General features: G+C 45.4%; 2 protein-coding genes and 1 non-coding gene across 4 annotated transcripts; all 3 read right to left on the bottom strand.

Annotated features, from left to right (window-relative positions):
• Positions 1-3,227: 3,227 nt before the first annotated feature.
• On the bottom strand, positions 3,228-3,314 carry TRNAM-CAU (transfer RNA methionine (anticodon CAU)). The gene is given in 2 exon segments: positions 3,228-3,263; positions 3,277-3,314. It is a non-coding gene; the product is annotated as a tRNA-Met (tRNA).
• Positions 3,315-3,881: 567 nt separating this feature from the next.
• LOC127310936 (mitochondrial carnitine/acylcarnitine carrier-like protein) lies at positions 3,882-6,030 on the bottom strand. Its single transcript, XM_051341536.2, has 2 exons — positions 5,835-6,030; positions 3,882-5,000 (listed from the first exon to the last, which is right to left on the bottom strand). Exon 2 carries the CDS (start codon positions 4,998-5,000, stop codon positions 4,056-4,058), a length of 945 nt encoding a protein of 314 aa, XP_051197496.1. The 5' UTR covers positions 5,835-6,030; the 3' UTR covers positions 3,882-4,055.
• A 170-nt stretch (positions 6,031-6,200) lies between these two features.
• Positions 6,201-10,169, bottom strand: LOC127310952 (mitochondrial carnitine/acylcarnitine carrier-like protein). 2 transcript variants are annotated; one of them, XM_051341538.1, is made up of 4 exons: positions 9,933-10,169; positions 9,507-9,629; positions 8,502-8,893; positions 6,201-6,909 (listed from the first exon to the last, which is right to left on the bottom strand). In XM_051341538.1, exons 3-4 carry the CDS (start codon positions 8,891-8,893, stop codon positions 6,411-6,413), a joined length of 891 nt encoding a protein of 296 aa, XP_051197498.1. In that variant the 5' UTR covers positions 9,507-9,629; positions 9,933-10,169; the 3' UTR covers positions 6,201-6,410. The 2 variants fall into 2 exon arrangements, with proteins under 2 accessions (XP_051197498.1, XP_051197497.1); XM_051341537.2 differs by lacking the exon at positions 9,507-9,629 and having other exon boundaries at positions 9,933-10,165.
• Between the last annotated feature and the right edge of the window lie 11,410 nt (positions 10,170-21,579).

A 21,579-nucleotide genomic window follows, 5' to 3' on the forward strand; every position in this document is an offset into this window, starting at 1 on the left:
ACCATGATCGAGCTGCCCCACTTAGATGCACCTGGATACTTTGCATAGCTGTCGCCTTAGTTCCACCCGTTAGTTTTACTGTCTCGAGATAATCAACCAACCAATCCTCGGGATCTTGCAATCCGTCGAATTTCTTATAACTATCAGGCAACTTGAAATCTGACGGTACTCGCGTTTTGCGGACTCGTCGAGTGAAACAGGGGAGTCCACACAGATCTTCGTCATCTACTTCAGGTGATTGCCGACGTTCTCTCCTTTCTTGTCGCGCCCTGTCGACCCATGTCTGCACCACTGTATCTCTAGCCGACGTTCTTGGGGGTTGTTGGACTGCCCCTATAGGTCGTGGACTATTTTGTCTTGCGGCACCTTCGGGAGGTGTGCTCGTACTTGCAAACGCAGTGCCCATGACTCCTACTCCTGCCAAAGCCATGTTATACAATGCCTCTCTTGGATCTCCTGCAGGTGGCCTGTTCGCCAGTATGAAGGCCTATGTCGCCATATATCTTGCTTCCGGGGTTTTTGGGATAATGTTCTCTCTCGTGTCGATCGACATGAAAGACATGTCGAGGTTCTGGATCAAGTTCTCCCTCTCAGCCTCAGGTATATTCTGCAGCCGAGATCTTGCTCTATTTCTAGCTGCTCTGTGATTATCTCCGGAAGTCCCTGATTGCTGGCTCAACTCCGCCCTTCGCCTGCTTGACGCGGAAGCTGCGGCTTGCCTCTTATCCAGCTCAATTGTCTGTTTTTCAAGCTCCCGCCTAGTACGGGCGAGTTTATATTGATATGCCTGTAACTCTTGAGCTGTCGCCGTTACAGTCATTGGCTCTGTGCCATCAATGGCTCTTGCGACTCTGTCCCACACTGTTTGCGGAAATTGCACCATATCCCGTGTTTCAGGTCCAATATATTTGGTTCCCAAACCTCGCGTAAGATCCGCGGGGTCGACATATGGATTCCCTGCGTCATCGAATTTTTCTGATGTCTCCTCTTGTGGGCGACTTGTATCCCCTATTGCATATATTTGATGATATTTTGAACTTTGATTGTTGCCAGGATTGGTGACACCATCATATAGATCGGTGAAGACCTCTCCAACAATAGTGGACCTGTCGATGAAATCAAAAGCGTCGACGCTGTCGGAATCGCTGCTTATATTTGAGTCCGCAAACGACCCGACGGATATGTTGCTGAAGATCTTGATGAGTTCACCGCTTGATGCAAGCTTGGTGGAGATTGCTGACGAAATCTCTTCATCGCCAGATTCGAACGATGAAATCGATCCCGATGAACCGTAACCAGCTGCATCCGTTCTCGCCGAATCCGATCTTGCGAGACGACGAGATCCTTCCTTCCCGACGCGGAAGTGGAACTTTCTGAACGCCATGTCCATGGGCTCCTCCAGATACGCATATGCATCCATACGGGAGGGTGAGTGAGGAACAAAATCGACTAGAGCGGTTTCGATCTGTTTACCTCGATCCATCGCGTTGCTTGCTACCGAAGATGTTGATGATGTCGAACGTGCCATCGAGATCAGAACCTTTTCGCCTCTAGTTCCCACAGACGGCGCCAATTGATAAGGTATTAACTTATCAATGCCTACGGGTTGTAGACTAGGGTTTAGTTGGAAGTAGAGGGCAAGTAGATCTCGAAGGTTTCAGCCGGAAAAGTACTCGACTGCTATGAAAACTAGGGTTGCGTAAAACAATGAATCGATCCTCTCTTTGTCCCTCGACTCCCCTTTATATAGGAGGCGGAGCCGAGGGTTTCGTAGTGTACAAGTTACAGAGTCCGGGAGGGTTTCTGAACCGTCCCGCGATATTTACAAGTTGATATTCCTAATACAATTCTATCTTTCCAAATTAAATAAAACTTCGGGTCGTGGGCCTCCAGTAAACCCCGGGTACCTTCTTCGGCAGGCCCATTGGGGATGCCTATGTCACATACCCTCCCTGGAGGCATCGCCTAGGAGGTTCTTTGTTGTGGTCAATTCTCGTCTCCTATTTCGGGAAGCTCCGAGGAAACCCTAGATCTGGGTCTCTTGTATCGGATGATGGCGGCGTGCGGCTCCATTTCCCCCTTTGGGGGCATCCTTTTTGGAGCTGATTTTTGTTGAAGGGGCTCTGAGATGGAGCGGTTTGCATCTACCTCGTCAACAACGGAGAGTCTCGATGGCGTGGCGCAGAGGATTCTTGGTGTCAGACGTGACATGGACTTGCCTAGGGGTGGGGCACTGTCTAGCGTCATGGTGGCATTGTCGGCGGGACCAACGAAAATTATGCGGATATTAACCATGAAGATTGTTAGCGGTTCGACATAGGTGACATTTTTTAGAGTGTACATCAGGTGCTCGCTAAGAGACTGCTAAACCAGATGAGCGTTCTTGTTTTGCTTCGGGGGCGTCTCAGGGTATGCGATGTTCTTCGTTGTTAGTTGGTGGAGGGATTTCGTTGTTTTCGGAGCATAATGCCCTTTTGACATGATCTTTATCCATTGTCGGGTTCCTAGGTGTTATGCAAATGTTTTAGATTTTTGATGTATGTTATTTATCTGTACTTTGTTGAATAAAATAATAAAAAACGTATGCATCTTTTCAATGGGGGTTCTCATCCTCCATTTCGAAGAAATACCTCCTTTCAGAATACAAATAATTATAGATTAAAATTTTGCAGTAAAAAGACAAAACAATCATTGCCTATATGTGCATATTTTTTTGCAGATTTTTTTGAAACTTTAGATCAAATCTTTAGAATGTTCAAAATAATAGCCTAGGGGTAGCCCGAGTTTCACATAAATCACTGCAGAAAAAAGGTGATGGATGTGGAAATTAGTTGGTTGAGGGATTTCGTTGTTTTTAATGCATAAGGCCCCGTTGACATGATCTTTATCTATTGTCGGGTTCGTACGTGTTATGTGGAGGCTTTGAGTTTTTGATGTATGCTATTTGTCTGTCTTTTTTAAAATAAAATAATAATAAAAACGTATGCATTTTTTCGATGCAAAGGCCGGGGTCTCATCCGCCAATTCGAAGAAAATACCTCATTTCCAGAATACAAATGATTTTAGATTATAATTTTGTAGAGCTAGAGCATACATAAAAAGGCAAAACAATCATTGCCTATATGTGCATTTTGTTTTTAAACTTTATATTAAATATTTAGAATGGATAAAATTAGAACCTATAGGTAGCCCGAGTTCCACACAAATCACTGCAGAGGACAAAAATATGGGGCGAGAGAGGCTCGAACTCTCGACCTCAGGATCACTCGCTTTAGCTATGAGACCTACGCGCTAGCCAACTGCGCCACCGCCCCGTTATGTTCCAATGGTCTTAGCGACTTATAAGTATCGTTTACGTTACCAATTGTCTGATTTATCAACAAACTGAGGCAGGTTTGAGTAGTGTGGCAAAAGGAATCCAGCATCTTTCTGTTTTTCTATTCCGTCAATTTTGGGTCACTTTCGTGCTGATAACATCGTCAGAATTCAGCAGTAGCTGAAGTTGAACTGCGAGCCAGCGATGAGGTCAGCAGCATCCATCACTAGCTCCTACGCATACGAACCAAGGCCTACATACGAATGAATGAACCTTTCAGCTTTGTCACCAATCATCAGATTCAGACGAGAGCCGGTCGACACATGTTATTCCCCATGTGTTGTCTGCGATTCTCTCTTTCTACAGGTTACCCGATCAGCTACACAAAGATGAGATGAGAGCTAGAGAGATTCTGCTAGCGTTGGGAAGAAGAGGAAACATCACATGGCACGCTAGGAGCCCCTCTGTCGACCTATGGCAGGAGCACGGTGGCAATGGCGAGCAGAGATGATGTGTCTTGATACAGTTCAAGGAAACATCTTTGCATCAGAAAGTAAGACAAAAATAACAGAAAAAGATGCAACATTTCTTTCAATTCATAGGGCACAATTTTCTGTTACAGAGGTAGCACTGGTTGACGGTCCTGGATACAGAAGATGGTCACTGAATCAGGGAGCAGCAAGAAGAACAATGTCAAGAATGGCGATCGATCTGCGGAATCCGGCAGCTGGCGCGCAGCCTAGAGCAGGGACTTGGTCACCTCGTAGGCCAGGAAGCAAGCGCCATTGGCCGGGACGCTACGCGCCATGGCCGGCCCGAACCCCTTGTACAGGCCCTTCACCCCGTCGGCGGCGAGGATCTTCTTGAAGGCGTCGATCGACCCGGAGTACTTGGGGTTCTTGAAGTCGTCCACCTGGAGCACGCTCTTCACCACGTCCGTCGGGTACACGGAGCTCCAGAACGCGGCGCCGGCGATCCCGCCGGCGAGGATCAGGGAGCCCCTGCCAAGCTCGGACGTGTCCTGCCCGCCCGCCATGTACTGCTTCGTCGCCTCGTACACCCCGAACATGACCGCGTTGCCGGGGACCTCGCGCGCCATGGTCGGGACCAGGCCCTTGAAGAGGCCCCGCACGCCGCCCTCCGACCGCAGCACGTGCCTCGCCACGTCCATCGGCCCGCCGTACTTCACCGCGGCGGCGGCCGTGACGGTGGCGGTGGCAGCCGCGCCGCCAGCGGGAACAGCGGCGGCGGCGGCAGGTGCGGCTGTGCCTAGCGCGCTCTGAGCCTGCAGCCTGCACTTGATGAGCTCGGTGGGGCAGGCGAGGAAGGAGACGGCGACGCCGGCCCCTGCGCCGGCGATGACCTGCTGGTTGATGGTGAGCGCCACGCCGGGCTCGGACCGCAGCAGGGTCTCCATCTGGCCCCTGACGGTGAAGAGCACGGCGTTGAAGGCGGCGACGGTGGCCAGCGGGGCGCCCATGCCCTTGTACAGGCCGCCCGGGCCCTCGGCAGCGATCGTCTGCTTGACGGCATCTATGGCGCCGGCGAACTTGGGCGGCTGGCCGGGCGGGGGCGTCGGCTGGCTCTGCAGCTTCACCTTGATGGTGTCGAACGGGTGGCCGACCACCAGCTGCGCCGCGCCGCCCACCGTGCCGGCGGCGAGGTCCTTGGCAACGTCACCCATCTGCTCTCACAATAATTGGGATGTGATGGATTACAGTCAATTTCCTCAATGATTCTTTGCTGATTTGTTTAAGCTGAGATAACACACCAGGGGTATTATTTTTTGAACGGAATCAGGGGTATTAACAAATGGACATGAACAGCCTGTCAATGTTCGCATGCTACACGATCATACTTACTCCCACGATTCCAAAATAAATGTCCTAGCATCTTTTATTAAAATGCGTCTAGATACATTTTAGTCTAGACGAAGTTGTAATACTTATTTTTGGAAATAGAGATAGTATCTCGTAACCTTGCAGTATTGACCGGAAGACACAAATTTTCTACTCCATGGTTTTTATCGGTATATAGATAAAACTGGAACTAATTTGGAGCAGAGGAAGTAGAAACTAAGTAAACCCACGGACGCACTAGAACCATTTTCGCTGAATCATCGCAATCTCATTACAATCTGCTTCCTCCGTTTTATGTTTTTATGGTAGATTAATTTGAAACTACGATAAGAAATTATGCAAGAGAGGAAGTAGAGGCTGAGAGCCTGAGACAAGGTTGTTCCACTTTGGGGATGACACACTTGCAAAGGAAATGCAGTTAGCACGACAAATCGATACTGTAACGGCACAGCATGTCTCATCTCTCACTCTCAACTAGAGCACCAAAGCTTCCGATTGTTATTTGTGCTTCAAGAATCAGAAGGCACCTTCGGCAAGAACTAGAAAAGATCACCACATCCAGTGAAATGAAAATCTGAAGAACTGCAAACCCAACCAGGTGTCCAAACTCTCGATGAACAAGAAGAGCAGCATTCAGAGGAGAAACAGAAGAGAATTACCTGCACTCCCTAGACTCTGGGCGGCAATGGAGCTTGGCAAGGACTCACTCCGCCCTTCCACAGGAAAGAAAAAAGGAATGAAAAACACACTGCGACCCAGGGCTTGGGGCAAAAAAATACAGGCCAGGAAGAAGGGAGAGGTGGTTCAGATGCCAAGCAAGACGAGAACGGCAGAACCACCCACTCACTCAGTCACCAGACGCTGCAACCCAACAAAACAACGAAGGCCACCACCCCATCGACATCAGAGAACCACTCCCTAACCATTGGATCACCGTCGGATGGCCAATCCACTCCCAGCCAACCATCACGACAAGCCAAATTACCAGCTATACTCACTAACTCCACACATGACACACGCACAGGTAGGTAAAGCTCAACCTTTATTATGCCAACAATCCTGCCATTGCTGCCAATATTTGCAAGTTTTTTCGGAACATGGTGTTGCAGCAAAGAAGAATGGTTAATGTTCTGTGTTTTTGCTTGCCGTGATCCTGATTTCTGTCTGTATTGCTCTGTGAACTGTTGCTTCAGCTATGCCGGAGAAGAGATTGAGGCGTGCACTTGAACATTGGGTCAGCCCATAGCCGATCTTGTGATCTCGTAGGCCACGAAGGTGGCGGCGTTGGCGGGTACGCTGCGAGCCATGGCCGGCCCGAACCCCTTGTACAGACCCTTCACTCCTTCGGCAGCAACGATCTTCTTGAGTGCGTCGATCGACCCTGAGTACCTAGGCTTCTTGTAGTCGTCCACCTGGATCACACTCTTCACGACGTCGGTGGGGTACACTGTAAGCCACAGCGCTCCTCCGGCGAGGCCACCGGCGAGGATGAGAGAGCCCTGGCCGAGGTTCGACGTGTCCGGACCGCCGGCCATGTACTGCTTGACTGCCTCGTACACGCCGAACATTATGGCGTTGCCGGGGATCTCACGGCCCATTGTTGGGACAAGGCCTTTGAATAGACCTTTGAGGCCAGCGTCCTTCATGACATGCTTCGCCACATCCATCGGACCTTTCGGTAGCGCCGCAGCGGAGATAGCACCTGCTTCAGCTAAAGAACTCTGGGCCTGCAACCTGCAAACCAGCAAAGGTAACTCAGAACCATAAAAAAATTATATTCTTCACTAAGACATAAGAAAGTACAGCAAGGGATGATATGTATTCTTTGGATATATGCCTATCGCTGAATTGTACTGCGATGCCAAACAAAATCAAGTGTAAAAATCTAGCAGCTCCCAAAAGCAAGTTTAAGTCATCATCTATTCAAAGATGCATTTTGCAAAGGGAATAATGAAAAGACTATTAAGGTATAGAGTTTGTTTATAGTTAACAGGCACATAATTCTTTTCGCAAAAAAAAGGCACATAATTCAGCTTTTTAGCTATGCAGTCTTATGCCATTTGTTGCCTTGGAACACTAGGAAATTAATCCGACTTTTTCAGTGCCCCAGAATTGACAAGCAATCCACTGCAGCAATGATTCACAAGATTCATATGTTGCCTATCGCTGAATTGCATTGCGATGCCAAACAAAATCAAGTGCAACACACCAACAGCGGCCAAAATGCTGTTTCAAGTCATCATTGATTCAAGATTCGATTTGTGAAGGGAATAATGGAAACACTTTACAAAATACAAAGTATCTAGTTAATTGAGACAAAATTCAGTTTATTTAGCTATAAAATTATATGCCATTTGCCTCAAGAGCAGTAGGAAATCAAGTCCCAGAGATAGTTTTCAGCGACCTTAAGAATAAGCAAACGCAAATTCACTGCAGCAATGAATGAGATGCAGTAGAATCTATATGAAGTGCACAGTATCGATGATGTCTAGAATGTCATTGCTACAGATCGGATGAGTTTAGGAACCTATGTAGGAAACTCACAGATCGGATGTCACAGCCATTAATTCCCAGGGATTTTTTTTTTAACTGACACCCTACTGACTGGAGACAAATTCACCTTTTCAGCTATGCACCCTATTGGCATTGGTCTTACCGCAACAAAGGCCTACAGTCAGATGCTTTCTTTCCGGGACCTAGATTGTATAGAACTAATGCATCACGGCAATGCATGATAACAGTGCAAGCTAATGAGATGAATTGTGATACAATGGAATGCATGTCAACAAAGTGCATAGTATGAATTGCATCCAGTGTGAGCAGGAAAGAGCAACTTAAGGAAAGGATGGATATCACGACTTTACCACATAAATGGTAAATATTATGAGATTCTCACACAGATTTATAAACTACAAGACTGGATGTTGCAGGCATTAAATCCAGGCACTTCCTTTAACTGACTAGAAACACAAGCTATGCACCCTATTGGCAATTGATTTTACAGCACCAAGGCCTATAATTGATCCTCAGGGGTTTTCTTTCAATGAGCCTAGATTGTACAGCATTAATCCATTACGGTGATGCATGATATTGATGCAAGCCAAACGAGATGAACTGTATTACAATGGAATTCATCGCAAGGAAGTACATAGCATGAACGACATCAAGCGCGTTCAGGGAAATGGTAAGTTAAGAAAAGGATGAATGTCATGACTTCGCAATATATATTATAACCTCACATGCACAAACTCATTGGCCAAATCATACGGAGATTAGATCAAATCATGGAAGTAAGTGGAATGAAAATTACCACTACAGTTAATTACCTGCACTTGATGAGCTCTGTGGGGCATGCCAGGAAGGAGACCGCAAGCCCCGCACCAGCACCAGCGACTACCTGTTGGTTGACCGTCAACGGCGCCCCAGGCTCCGACCTCAAGAGAGTCTCCATCTGCCCCCTCACTGTGAACAGGAGAGCGTTGAACGCTGCAACGGTGGCCAGAGGAGCCCCCATCCCCTTGTACAATCCCCTCGGCCCTTCGGCCGCAACCGTTTGCTTGACAGCATCCAAGGCGCCAGCATACTTGGGGAGCTGGCCCGGAGCAGGGCAGGGCTGGCTCTGGAGCTTGACCTTGATGGTATCGAACGGGTGGCCGACGACCAGATTGGCGATCCCCCCCACGGTCCCGGCAGTCAGGTCCTTGGCTATGTCCCCCATCTGCTAAATACAATTCAGTTAAATTAAAGCATCATGTAAAAAATGTATGATAATTCATTTTGGTTGCTCCATATGTGCAGAAATTCAGATCAGAATTGTTTTCGCAATAGTTTGCTTGATAAATTTGTGTAAAACATAGATATGAAGTCGGTCCGAGCAGCACGATGATCTCATACGAAAAAAGTTCACAGTGTGATATAAGTAATCGAGTCATCACACGTTCTGTAGTTGGTTGATCATCCCAATATCATAAGACATACTAACACGTCCTAGTAACAGACAAACGGATACATCAGTAGAAGCATCAACCTCTTTATGTCTGCAGATGCAGAGAAAGGGTCTGAATCTAATCGCACAAAACGAGCAGCATGATGATCTCGTAGGATTTTTTTTTGTACGCTGTGGTGAGTAATGGAATCATCACAAGTTGTATAGTTGGTTGATCGTAGCAATACCATCAGACGTCCGAATCAGAGACAGACAGATACTACATCCGTCCCAGTTCATAGGGCTTGCACGTATTTCTAGGCCGTAAATTTTATTAACATAATGAGTACATCAGTTAATAGCATAAAGCTGTTTATGTCTGCAGATGCAGTGAAATGTTGTGTACCTAATAATCACACAAAACAGAGAGGGTGCGCATGTATGGAGAAGGCGAAGGCACGGTTCACGTGGGCACCGTGGGGATATTCAGTGGAACCCCCAAAGTCCGTCAGAAGATAAAAGCATGCGCCTGAAACCGAAGAAGTAAGTCGTCATACGGAATCAACTCGGATCTGCAGAGGAAGATACCCCCTAACCACGAATGGAGGGATGGGTAGCGGGGCACCGCGCCGCCGATCAGGCATCGGACCAGACAACCAGCCGAGCGCCGCGCCGCCAAGCGGATCGCCGATCAGCCGGCCAGAGGTGGCGAACGGTTCGGGCTAGGACTCCTCAATGCCACGGCGAAGGGAGGGTCGCACGAACTACCGGAGAAAGCCGTACGGTTATCAAGCAGGGCCTGAAGAAGAGGGGAGGAGTCAGTGTTCCTTACCGAGATACGAAGAAGAAGGGATCAACCCGGGGCAGCGCGGCACCACCAGCAGGCCTCTCCGTCTCCTCCGGCCGTCGTCGTCGGAGGGGAAGGAAGAGCGAGCGCTGTTTGGGGAGTGGTGATTCGGAATGCTGCTTTTGGACTCGGGGTTTATTCAGTCGACCTCGAGCGTGGGTTTCGGCGGAGTTTGGGGGTTGGTAGGTGGCTTTGCCTCCCTTCCTAGCTTTCCCGATCTGGTGCTCTGCTCACATTACAACGGCGATACGATACGATGTGGCGTGGCATCAATAGGGAAGGACGATCGCCCAGAGTCCCCACGCACAATCAGTGGAGACCAGTTTCCGAAAATTGCAAAAAATATCGAGATCTGAACATCTGATCCGGCGACGACAGCAGAAGCGACGAGGTTATTTGCGGCACTCGTTGCACATTTCCCCAGGAGGCCACGACGATTGTTTCTCTGGATGGATGGCAGGCACATGGGTGCGGCGGATTTAGGGCGCTCGGCTCGTGCCATCGTCGAGTACCACCAATTTTTCGATGAGTAGCTGAATTTCACACAGCGTCATGGCACCCTCAATTCGAGTGTTGCCTCTAGTTTACCTAAACCCTCTTGCACAGTTACACTTATTGTGAATGTAGAGAAAGAACTACTAAAATTCGCAAAAAAAAAAAAGAGAAAGAACTACTACTCCTAACCGTTTTGCCAATCCAGCTTAGCTTAAAAGAACATGTTGTACGGAGTATTAACGAATAGTTCGGTGTCTACCGGAACTTCCACGACGGATAGAGACTTCCACGGATGGTGGCTTAATTTTTTTTTTTTTTTTGCGAAAAGGATGGTGGCTTAACTACATAGCCACCATCTCAATTTTGGATAAAGAAAAAATATATTTAATGTGAAAAGATATAAATTACATTCAGTCGCTGCAATAACGTAAAACTCTAATGGCAACATAGATGCACACGGCCAAAAAGAAAAAAAAACTAAGAAATAAAAGTCTCGATACGGAATTCTAGCACTAGCAGCAACAATGCAACCACCACCAAAAAAACACCTGTTTCTCCAAAATCAACGCCTCCAACAAGGGGACAATGCACAAACACCGTCGTCGGCCGATCAAAGATCTTAGGTTCTCACTCTGAAGATAGGCCCCGCTCTCGAACCAATGCCTTCAACAAGGCCATTGCCAGACACAACTAATTAAGGTCAGACTTTGGATTTTCACACTGAAAGGTAAGACTAACTTCACATGTGCTGCCGCACCCATTTAAATATTGTTGCTGCGAAACTCAGAATACCAATCAAGTCCCTCAACAACATGGAGACTCGAATCTACATTGTTAGTCCTCCAATCCGGCCTCCATGATATTCTCCGCCTCTGACTTCACCATGGACAAAAATGTCACCCGGTGCCAACAAAGAACAGAGCTTCGCACCGCTCCCTTCAGAACCAAACGGTCCAAAATAAAAGTATGGGTGCGCACGATCGAGTGCCACCCATTCCAGCAAACTCCAGGCATATGGTGCACTGTTACATTCGCTAGGGAGCCTTCCTAAACTCAACACTCTAGCCAGATCAAGAAGGACCGGCCTCAAGTAGGTCTTCATCTTTACACAAGAGAAACCCAAGGACAACCACCTTTACTCATCGATGCAGACGAGCAACCCCCACCTCAAAAGAGGGCAACACGCATAGCGACCAGATCGTCGTGGTGTACACGTCCCCACGAGCCAAAGAGCGCAACGCATCAGGCCGAATACCACCTCCCAAATTGGGCCCGTGAGGCCCAGATCGAGCCCGCAGGGACCTACACCAGACCCAAACGCTTGGGCGCATAACACACCGCCCTTCAGCTTCGCCCTGACGGTCTTCCTTGTCCATCGGCTGGACGCCCGCCTCCGCGCCACCCATCGCATCACCACCTCCGCACGGTGAGGATCAACAAGGGGCACCTCCAAGCCCTCCACCGTTTGGCGCCCGGACGCTGCCACCACGGCCGGTGTCGGTGGTGGCATCGGCGATGTGTGCCTCGGGACGGGAGGGTTGGCCTGGGATCCTTGGCCCTCCGGAGCCGCCGCCGCTGTGCGAGCGACCCGGGAGGGGGAGGGTTCACCCATGGAGGAGAAGAGGTCGGCAAGCAAAATCACCACTAAACTTGTGCAGAAACAATTTGGCTAGGTTGGTTGGTTATAGCTAGTTCAAATTTTGTGTACAACCTCAGAAGTTGGATTGCATATGTGAAAGAAAATGAACTATGTTGTCACTGGCCATTTGGTTGGTTTGAGTGGTTTCCGGTTGCACACTCTTATTACCTACATTATTTAGGGGTCTAAAAAGAGTGCAACGAGAGGGTCTTCACAAATTATGGCTCCCCATGTTTTTTTTTTTGAAAACATAATACTATATATAACGAGCCAGCATGCTGCCTCATTAAAAATATTTCAGTCCCCTTAGGTATTCTGGAAGGAAAATAGTACGTCTAATACCTGCTGCTCCAGTTCAGAACAAAGTTACATCTTTAAGTACAAAAAGCAAAGTAAAACTAGGGGGAATCATCACATCTAACTATTCACGAATTGGGGCTCCCCATGTTAGACGTGGTGCACCTTGTACATAACTAGTTGAATGCCCGTACATTGCCACGGCACAACAAATTAGTCCAAGATACATTATATTGATCAAAACATATGACCTAGGGAGGCCGGAGCAACTAGTTGTTTGTGGCCAAGTCTCCACATTTTTTGGGCACCCTGGCCATCTTTCTTTCTCTTCTCACACCCGTTGTACATAAACTTGCTTCCTAATATAATTAAGTGGCAATCTTAACCCTAAAAAAAATTAGTAAATAGAGAAGGCAACTTGTAAGAGTGGTGTCTTGTATTGATCTATATATAGGGGGAATACAAGACAGAGTCCTTGTCACATACGACACGGACACATACAGGATTACACATATACAACCGTATCTCTATACAAATACATATACGGTTTATATTCTAACACCCTCCCTCAGTCGAAAATGGGCGTCCTACGAATGTTGAGACTGTCCCGAAAATCCAAAAAGAGAGGAGATGGTAATCCTTTAGTGAAGATGTCCGCAAACTGTGAAGAACTCGGCACATGAAGTACCCTAACATCGCCTGTAGTGACTCGATCTCGCACGAAATGAAGATCAATCTCCACATGCTTGGTGCGCTGATGGTGCACTGGATTCTGTGTCATGTAGACTGAACTAACATTATCACAGAATACAATAGTTGCACCCGAGACTGGTCGATGAAGCTCCTGAAGAAGCTGGCGAAGCCAACAAGTCTCTGCCACCACATTTGCAACCGCCCGGTATTCAGCCTCAGCACTAGAACGAGACACTGTGTGTTGTCGCTTGGCAGACCATGACACGAGATTTGAGCCAAGGAACACGCGGTATCCAGAGGTAGATCGTCGAGTGTCAGGACATCCTGCCCAATCAGCATCTGAATAGGCCGTCGCCATCGGAACTCCGGCGAAACAAGGTCAGTCCATAGTCTGTGGTGCCGCGGATGTAGCGAAGAACACGCTTGACAAGAAGCAGGTGATTTGCTCGAGGATCATGCATGTGTAAACAGATTTGCTGCACCGCGTAGGAGATGTCTGGCCGGGTGAATGTCAAGTATTGGAGACCTCCTGCAAGACTCCGATACTCTGTAGGATCTGCCACTGGTTCACTTGATTTGGCTGATAACTTGGAGGCGGTATCAACCGGTGTGGTGATGGACTTGCAATGCAACATGCCGCACGCTCAAGAAGCTCCAACGCATACTTCTCTTGGGAGAGAAACAGACAATCCTTGCTGCGCTTGACGGAGACGCCGAGAAAGTAATGAAGATCTCCCATATCTCGTCATACGAAACTCGATCGAAGCGAGGCAATTAAGCTAGCCAAGAGAGCTGAGGAGGAGGCCGTCAATACTATGTCGTCCACATAGAGCAAAAGATATGTCGTGTCCGGTCCACGCCGATAGATGAACAAAGCACGTCGGACTTGGAGCCAATGAACCCAAGAGATGTGATGTAGGTGGCAAACCGCCGAAACCATGCCCGAGGTGCTTGCTTTAATCCGTATAAGGACTTGTTGAGACGACACACTTTGTCGTGGAAGTTGGGATCAACAAACCCCGACGGGCCGGCGAGCATAGACTGTTTCCACTAGAGTGCCATTGAGAAAAGCATTCTTGACATCGAGCTGATGTATGGGCCAGTTGCTAGACAGGGCAATAGACAACACTGTACGGATGGTGGCTGGTTTCACAACCGGGCTGAAGGTTTCATCGAAGTCAATCCCTTCACGTTGGGTGAATCCTCGCAGAACCCAACGAGTTTTGTATCGATCCAAAGAACCATCAGACTTGAGCTTGTGACGATAGATCCACTTGCCTGTGACAATGTTTGCATTGCGAGGAGGATCAACAAGCTCCCAAGTGTTATTCGAGAGCAGAGCACCGTACTCATCAGTCATAGCTGAGCACCAGTTAGGATCCTTGAGTGCAGCACGATATGTCTTCGGAATGGGAGATAAACCTTCGACGTGAAGATCAAAAATCTTCTTGGGCTGCACAACCCCTGATTTGGCGCGAGTGACCATGGTATGAGAGGGCGGTGGCGGTGGTGCACGCGGTCGTCGAACCGGTGCAGGAGCAGCAAGCTCGGGCGGCGAGATTGCAGCGGAGGGTGCTGCCGCGGCAGAAAGCCAGCGCGGCAGCTGCCCGGCAGCAGACGGCCGATCCGCCGCAGGCTCGTCTGCCGTGGCAGAGAAGCGAGGCGCGACAGGCTGCCCGGAAGCAGACGGCCGATCCGCCGCAAGAGGCGCGGCAGGAGGCTCAGCTGGAGCGACCGTGGCAGGCACGGTATACGGTGTCGGCACCATCGTTTGCTCAGGGACCTGCAAAAACTCATAGGTATGCGAGGAAGGAGTAGACGACGGAGAGAACACAGTGTTAGCGAAGGGAAAGCTCGTCTCGTCGAAAACAACGTGACGAGATATGATGATCTTCTGGGTAGACCTGTCGAGGCAGCGATAGCCTAGATGTGTAGGATAACGTTGCATAGAAAACAAAAATTTTCCTACCGCGAACACGCAATCCAAGCCAAGATGCAATCTAGAAGACGGTAGCAACGAGGGGGTATCGAGTCTCACCCTTGAAGAGATTCCAAAGCCTACAAGATGAGGCTCTTGTTGCTGCGGTAGACGATCACTTGCCGCTTGCAAAAGCGCGTAGAAGATCTTGATCACGATCGGTTCCGGCGCCACGAACGGGCAGCACCTCCGTACTCGGTCACACGTTCGGTTGTTGATGAAGACGACGTCCACCTCCCCGTTCCAGCGGGCAGCGGAAGTAGTAGCTCCTCTTGAATCCGACAGCACGACGGCGTGGTGTCGGTGGCGGTGTAGAAGTCCGGCGGAGCTTCGCTAAGCTACGCGGGAAATATGAAGTGGAGGAGCAAAGCTAGGGTTTGGGAGGGGGTGGCCGGCCACTCAAGGGGGGCGGCCAAGCTATGGTCTTTTTTGGGGTGGCCGGCCCCCTCCCTTGGCCCCTCATTATATAGGTGGATCCCAAGTGTTGGTGTCCAAGTCTTCGAATAAGACCCGAAACCAAAACCTTCCATAGGAGGGGGCAAACCTAGCCCAACTAGGACTCCCACCCAAAGGTGGGATTCCCACCTCCCATGTGGGGGTTGGCCGGCCCCCTATGGTGGAGTCCACTTGGGACTCCACCCCCACTAGGGCTGGCCGGCCATGGAGGTGGAGTCCCTTGTGGACTCCACCTTCCTTGGTGGTTTCTTCCGGACTTTTCTAGAACCTTCTAGAACCTTCCATAGAACCTTCCGCGACATTTTAATTCACATAAAATGACATCCTATATATGAATCTTATTCTCCGGACCATTCCGGAACTCCTCGTGATGTCCGGGATCTCATCCGGGACTCCGAACAAATATTCGAACTCCATTCCATAATTCAAGTGCTACCATTTCAACATCCAACTTTAAGTGTGTCACCCTACGGTTCGAGAACTATGCGGACATGGTTGAGTACTCACTCCGACCAATAACCAATAGCGGGATCTGGAGATCCATAATGGCTCCCACATAGTCAACGATGACTTTAGTGATCGAATGAACCAGTCCCCTACATTACCAATTCCCTTTGTCTCGCGATATTTTACTTGTCCGAGGTTTGATCTTCGGTATCACTCTATACCTTGTTCAACCTCGTCTCCCGACAAGTACACTGTACTCGTACCGTGGTATGTGGTCTCTTATGAACTCATTCATATGCTTGCAAGACATTAGACGACATTCCACCGAGAGGGCCCAGAGTATATCTATCCGTCATCGGGATGGACAAATCCCACTGTTGATCCATATGCCTCAACTCATACTTTCCGGATACTTAATCCCACCTTTATAGCCACCCATTTACGCGGTGGTGTTTGGTGTAATCAAAGTACCTTTCCGGTATAAGTGATTTACATGATCTCATGGTCATAAGGACTAGGTAACTATGTATCGAAAGCTTATAGCAAATAACTTAATGACGAGATCTTATGCTACGCTTAATTGGGTGTGTCCATTACATCATTCATACAATGACATAACCTTGTTATTAATAACATCCAATGTTCATGATTATGAAACTAATCATCCATTAATCAACAAGCTAGTTAAGAGGCATACTAGGGACTTCTTTGTTTGTCTACATATCACACATGTACTAATGTTTCGGTTAATACAATTATAGCATGATATATAAACATTTATCATAAACATAAAGATATAAATAATAACCACTTTATTATTGCCTCTAGGGCATATCTCCTTCAGTCTCCCACTTGCACTAGAGTCAATAATCTAGTTTACATTTGTAAAGATATAACACCTTGGCCTTCTGGTGCTTTATCATGTATTGCTCACGGGAGAGGTTTTTAGTCATCGGATCGACACGCTCGTAAACGTATGTATTTTGTAATTCATTTGCGTCTCAACGCATCACTCATTTCCAAATGAGTTGGCATTATATATGTTTGATCTTCTGGTGGAACCTTAATTCCATTGTCTGAAATATGTCACTTATATTGTCACACACAATATAGCTTCAAAGTTCGACTGTCGGAACTACACCAAGTTCTCAAAGAACCTCTTGACTTAACATCCTTTGTCATTGTCAAAACAATGACATACTCGCCTTCTTTTTGTAGAATCCGTCACAATATTTAGAACTCTTCTAAATCTAGCATAGACAACTTCTAGCTCATTGTGCTACCTTTTAAACAACACTTTGTCTAATTTGAGATTATATTTTATATGTGACAAAACCAATATCGGTGTAACACCTTACAGCGATTTGTTTGTCATTTCTTCATATAAAAAAAAATATATATATCCTTAGTTCTTCTAAAGTACTCAAGGATATTCTTACTGTCGTCCAATGATCATCATATGAATCATTCTGGTATATGCTCATAACACTTTATAGCACATGATATCTGATTGTGTACATATTATTCGTGATCTATAATCACTCATGTGTTTTTACTCATTGAGTGTCAGATACACTCAAGTCTTGTTAAACCTTCACATGACAAGAACATTTTCTTAATATTTCTATATTGAACTTCTTCAATATCCATCATATGTACTTTGACTTAAACTTATTTATGTGTTTCAATCTATCTTCATAGATCTTGACACTAAATTTGTTTCAGTCCATATCCTTTCATTGAAGTTAATTCTCAATGAAACCTTTTTAATCAAGTATATAATTACATCATTTATAACCAACTATATGTCACCTACATAAAGTATTATAAATGTGTCTTAGCGCTCCCACTTAATTTCTTGCAAATGCAAGCCTCTTCATTGTTTCTGATGAAATCAAAAACTCTTTGACTATTTCATCTAGTGAAGATTCAAACTCCGCTATACTTACTTCATCAAATTGAAGTTTGTATACCTATCTAGTATTCCACGGATCAGCAAAACTCTTGGTTGTATCTTGTATACACCTTTTAATACACACTTCTGATAAGTAATGTATTTTGCCATCCTACTAACATATCTCATAAAGGAAATATGTAGTGATTACTAGAATAATCCATATAGACTTTAAGCATTGCTACGGAAGATCTAATCTTGTCGTAGTCAACTCTTTGAACTTTGTCGTAAACAACTTTTCGACAAGTTAAGCTTCTTCAAGGATATTTCATCCAAGTCCATCAATTTTATAGATCTATTTTCTTTCAAAAAGTATTCATCTATTTTGGATTTCATGGCGTATGGCCATTTTAACGGAGTCGTGGCCCATCATAACTTCTTTGTTTTGTAGTTGGTTTATCATTGATCAAAATCAATCCTTTGTCCACAAATCATTTATTTGATCACAAAGTAAACCATACCTACAAGGTTCAATATGTACTTCGATCTCCATGGCTAAAACATTTTGTAGTCATGAGAGCCATGATCGGCGTGGCCGCTTCCGAAACCAATTCCGATGCTGCGCTACTCGATCATTATGCTCAGGTTCATAAACCTTATCAAATTATATTGTCCTCCCACTCAAATACTTCACTCAAACAATTTTTCGGAAATAAGAAACATTGACAAACACTTTTGTCTTTGTCTCGTGGGAAGAATTCCCAATTAAATCTCTGGGATAACCAACAAAGACATTCATCCGATTTTGGTTGACTATTAGGGTTTATACCCATGCCATAACTTGTATGGTGTCATTTCAACGGATCATGATGATGCTCTATTCAAAGTGTAAAAGCGGTAGTCACTAAAGCATAATCCACAAAAATATAATGGCATCAATATTTTATCTCATCATTGATCCAACAAAGTTTGGATATATCTCTTGGATACTTCATCATCACTATGATACTCCAAGAAACGTAAGTTGTAGAACAATTTCATAACTCTCTTAGATGTTCGCTAAAACTCGTAATTCAAATATTTCCACCATGATCCAATCATAGATATTTGATTTCTATTACGATGATTTCCACTTCATGCTGAAATTTATTTGAATCCTATTCAAATGTTTCAAACTTTTCCTTATTGAATATATCCACATATATACTCAATTCATTGTTTGAAAGTTTTCATGAAGTAGAAGAATCTTCCGCACACAACTATGCCCAGTGAACCACATATATCATTATGTATGTTTTCACTAAGTTAGTTGTCTGCTCAACTCTTCGGCCTATGAACGGTATTTCAGTCATTACCTTTTAGAAAAGATTTTGCAAGTGCCAAACGATTCAACAAATCGAATGACTCCAAAAATCCATTTGCATGGAGTTCCTTCATGCGATCCTTTCTAACATGACCTAAATTGCGGTTCCACAAATAAGTGGAATTCAAATCATTTGCCTTATGGCATTTTTAGCGTCAGTGTTATGTATGTGTGTTTCACCATTTAAGATTTATAATAACTTATCCATCATACATGGAGTAATGTCATAATTTGAACAACTCATTGTTTTCATTTGACCAGAGCAAAAATAACAATTTATTAAGCTCTTTATTATAAATTCTAAGGGCTAGATAGAATGCCAACGACGAACATAATAACACTTTATTTTTGTTCCAGGCGAACATTCTTATCATATTCCTTGCCAGTCACTTAGGCCATTGTATTCTTGAATTGCGTTGTTTTGCATGACACTTCATACCAACCAATATGGTATTAATACCCAAGAATTTCATTGTGTGACTTAACTAGGAATACAACCATAACATGTATATCATTTATATACACCTGAGCTAGACTTTCTAATCTTTTCTTTCTCGTTGCCAAAATATCTTTTGCAGTTTCTCTTTTAGCTTTCCTCATTATTCAGAAAAACATTTCAACATCAATAACTTCTAGGTTTGTTGGTCAAATACCAATAACCTTGAGGTTCTTACTTTGAAGTTGATCATCATATGACAAGTGTTCTAGATTTCACATATTAGTAACTATGATGAACAATTTCACTCATAATTTTATCCATCAATTCATGACAACTTTTTGAGACCATGTCTGTACATGCTAGGCTCATAAAGTTTAACCTTAGTATTCGCATGTGCAAATCAGGCTTGCACCCATTGTAAGCACACGTAGAATCTATAACACCCGATCATCACGTGATGCTTCGAAACGACGAGTCTTAGCAATGGTGCATATTAAGGATGATAACTTCATGGATATGCGAATATCATTAGTGCCCCAATAGCTGGAGGATTGTGACGTCTTGCGTCTTCAACCTTCATACATTCCCATAAAACTTATGAGTTTATGTAGTCTCACCAAATTATATTCTATCATCTTGCAATAAGGTCTTAGATATCACATATATCTCATACCTTGATTATTTCTGAAAACTAAATTTTCAGCTCCTTATTTTTCAAACATATTTGAACTTTCAAGTTTCATGGAGACAAGATAACTTTAGGTACTAATTGAAACCATAGCTCTTTGAATCAACAATGTGAGGTTTTACTAAAAGTTTGCAATAGGACTTAATCAATTCTTGATTCTTTAACAATACGGTACCAATCCGTAAAGTTTCTTGTCAGATTTTAACAGTATTTCTATCTCAATAACAAGACTAGCGCATAGTAGTAAACGGATGCCAATACTACAAAATTAATTCAAAATACTACTCAGACTATGTTTATGATAATTAGTTCATGTTTTAATCTAATTACTAATGAACTCCCACTTAATACAACATCCCTCATAGTTGTTAAGTGGTACACGATCCACATCTACTACACCAAAACCGATCATCACGTGAGATGATGTAGCTTCAATGGTGAACATCAACATGTTGATCATATCATCCATATGACTCGTGTTCAACCTTTCGGTTTCCGTTGTCCCGAGGCCATGTCTGTACATGCTAGGCTCGTCAAGCAAACCCAAGTATTCCGCGTGTGCAACATGGCTTACACCCGTTGTATGTCGAGTTTATCACACCCGATCATCACGAGATGCTTCAAAACGTCGAACAATGCAACGGTGCATACGAGGGAAGAACACTTTATTATCTTGATATTAATGTGAGGGATCATCTTATAATGCTACCGTCGCGATCTAAGCAAAATAAGATGCATAAAAGGATTAACATCACATGCAGTTCATATGTGATATGATACGGCCCTTTTGTCTTTGCGCCTTCGATCTTCATCTCTAAAGCACGGACATGATCTCCATCATCAACGGGCATGATCTCCATCATCGTCGGCGTAGCGTCAAGGTTCATGGCGTCGTCTTCATGGTTGTTCACCTCATGTAGCAACTATTACAACTTCTTTGAAATACTACTCAACATGAAAATTAAAGACAACCATAAGGCTCCTGCCGGTTGCCACAATACAATAATGATCATCTCATACATATTCATCATCACATTATGGCCATATCACATCACCAAACCCTGCAAAAACAAGTTAGACGCTCTCTAATTTGGTTTGCATATTTTACGTGGTTTAGGGTTTTCGTTATAGATCTAATCTACCTACGAACATGAACCACAACGTTGATACTAATGTTATCAATAGAAAAGTAAATTGAATCTTTACTATAGTAGGAGAGACAGACACCCGCAAAGCCTCTTAT

This window comes from Lolium perenne, chromosome 1 (genome assembly GCF_019359855.2).
Source record: "Lolium perenne isolate Kyuss_39 chromosome 1, Kyuss_2.0, whole genome shotgun sequence".
In the NCBI taxonomy this organism is placed as follows: domain Eukaryota; kingdom Viridiplantae; phylum Streptophyta; class Magnoliopsida; order Poales; family Poaceae; genus Lolium; species Lolium perenne.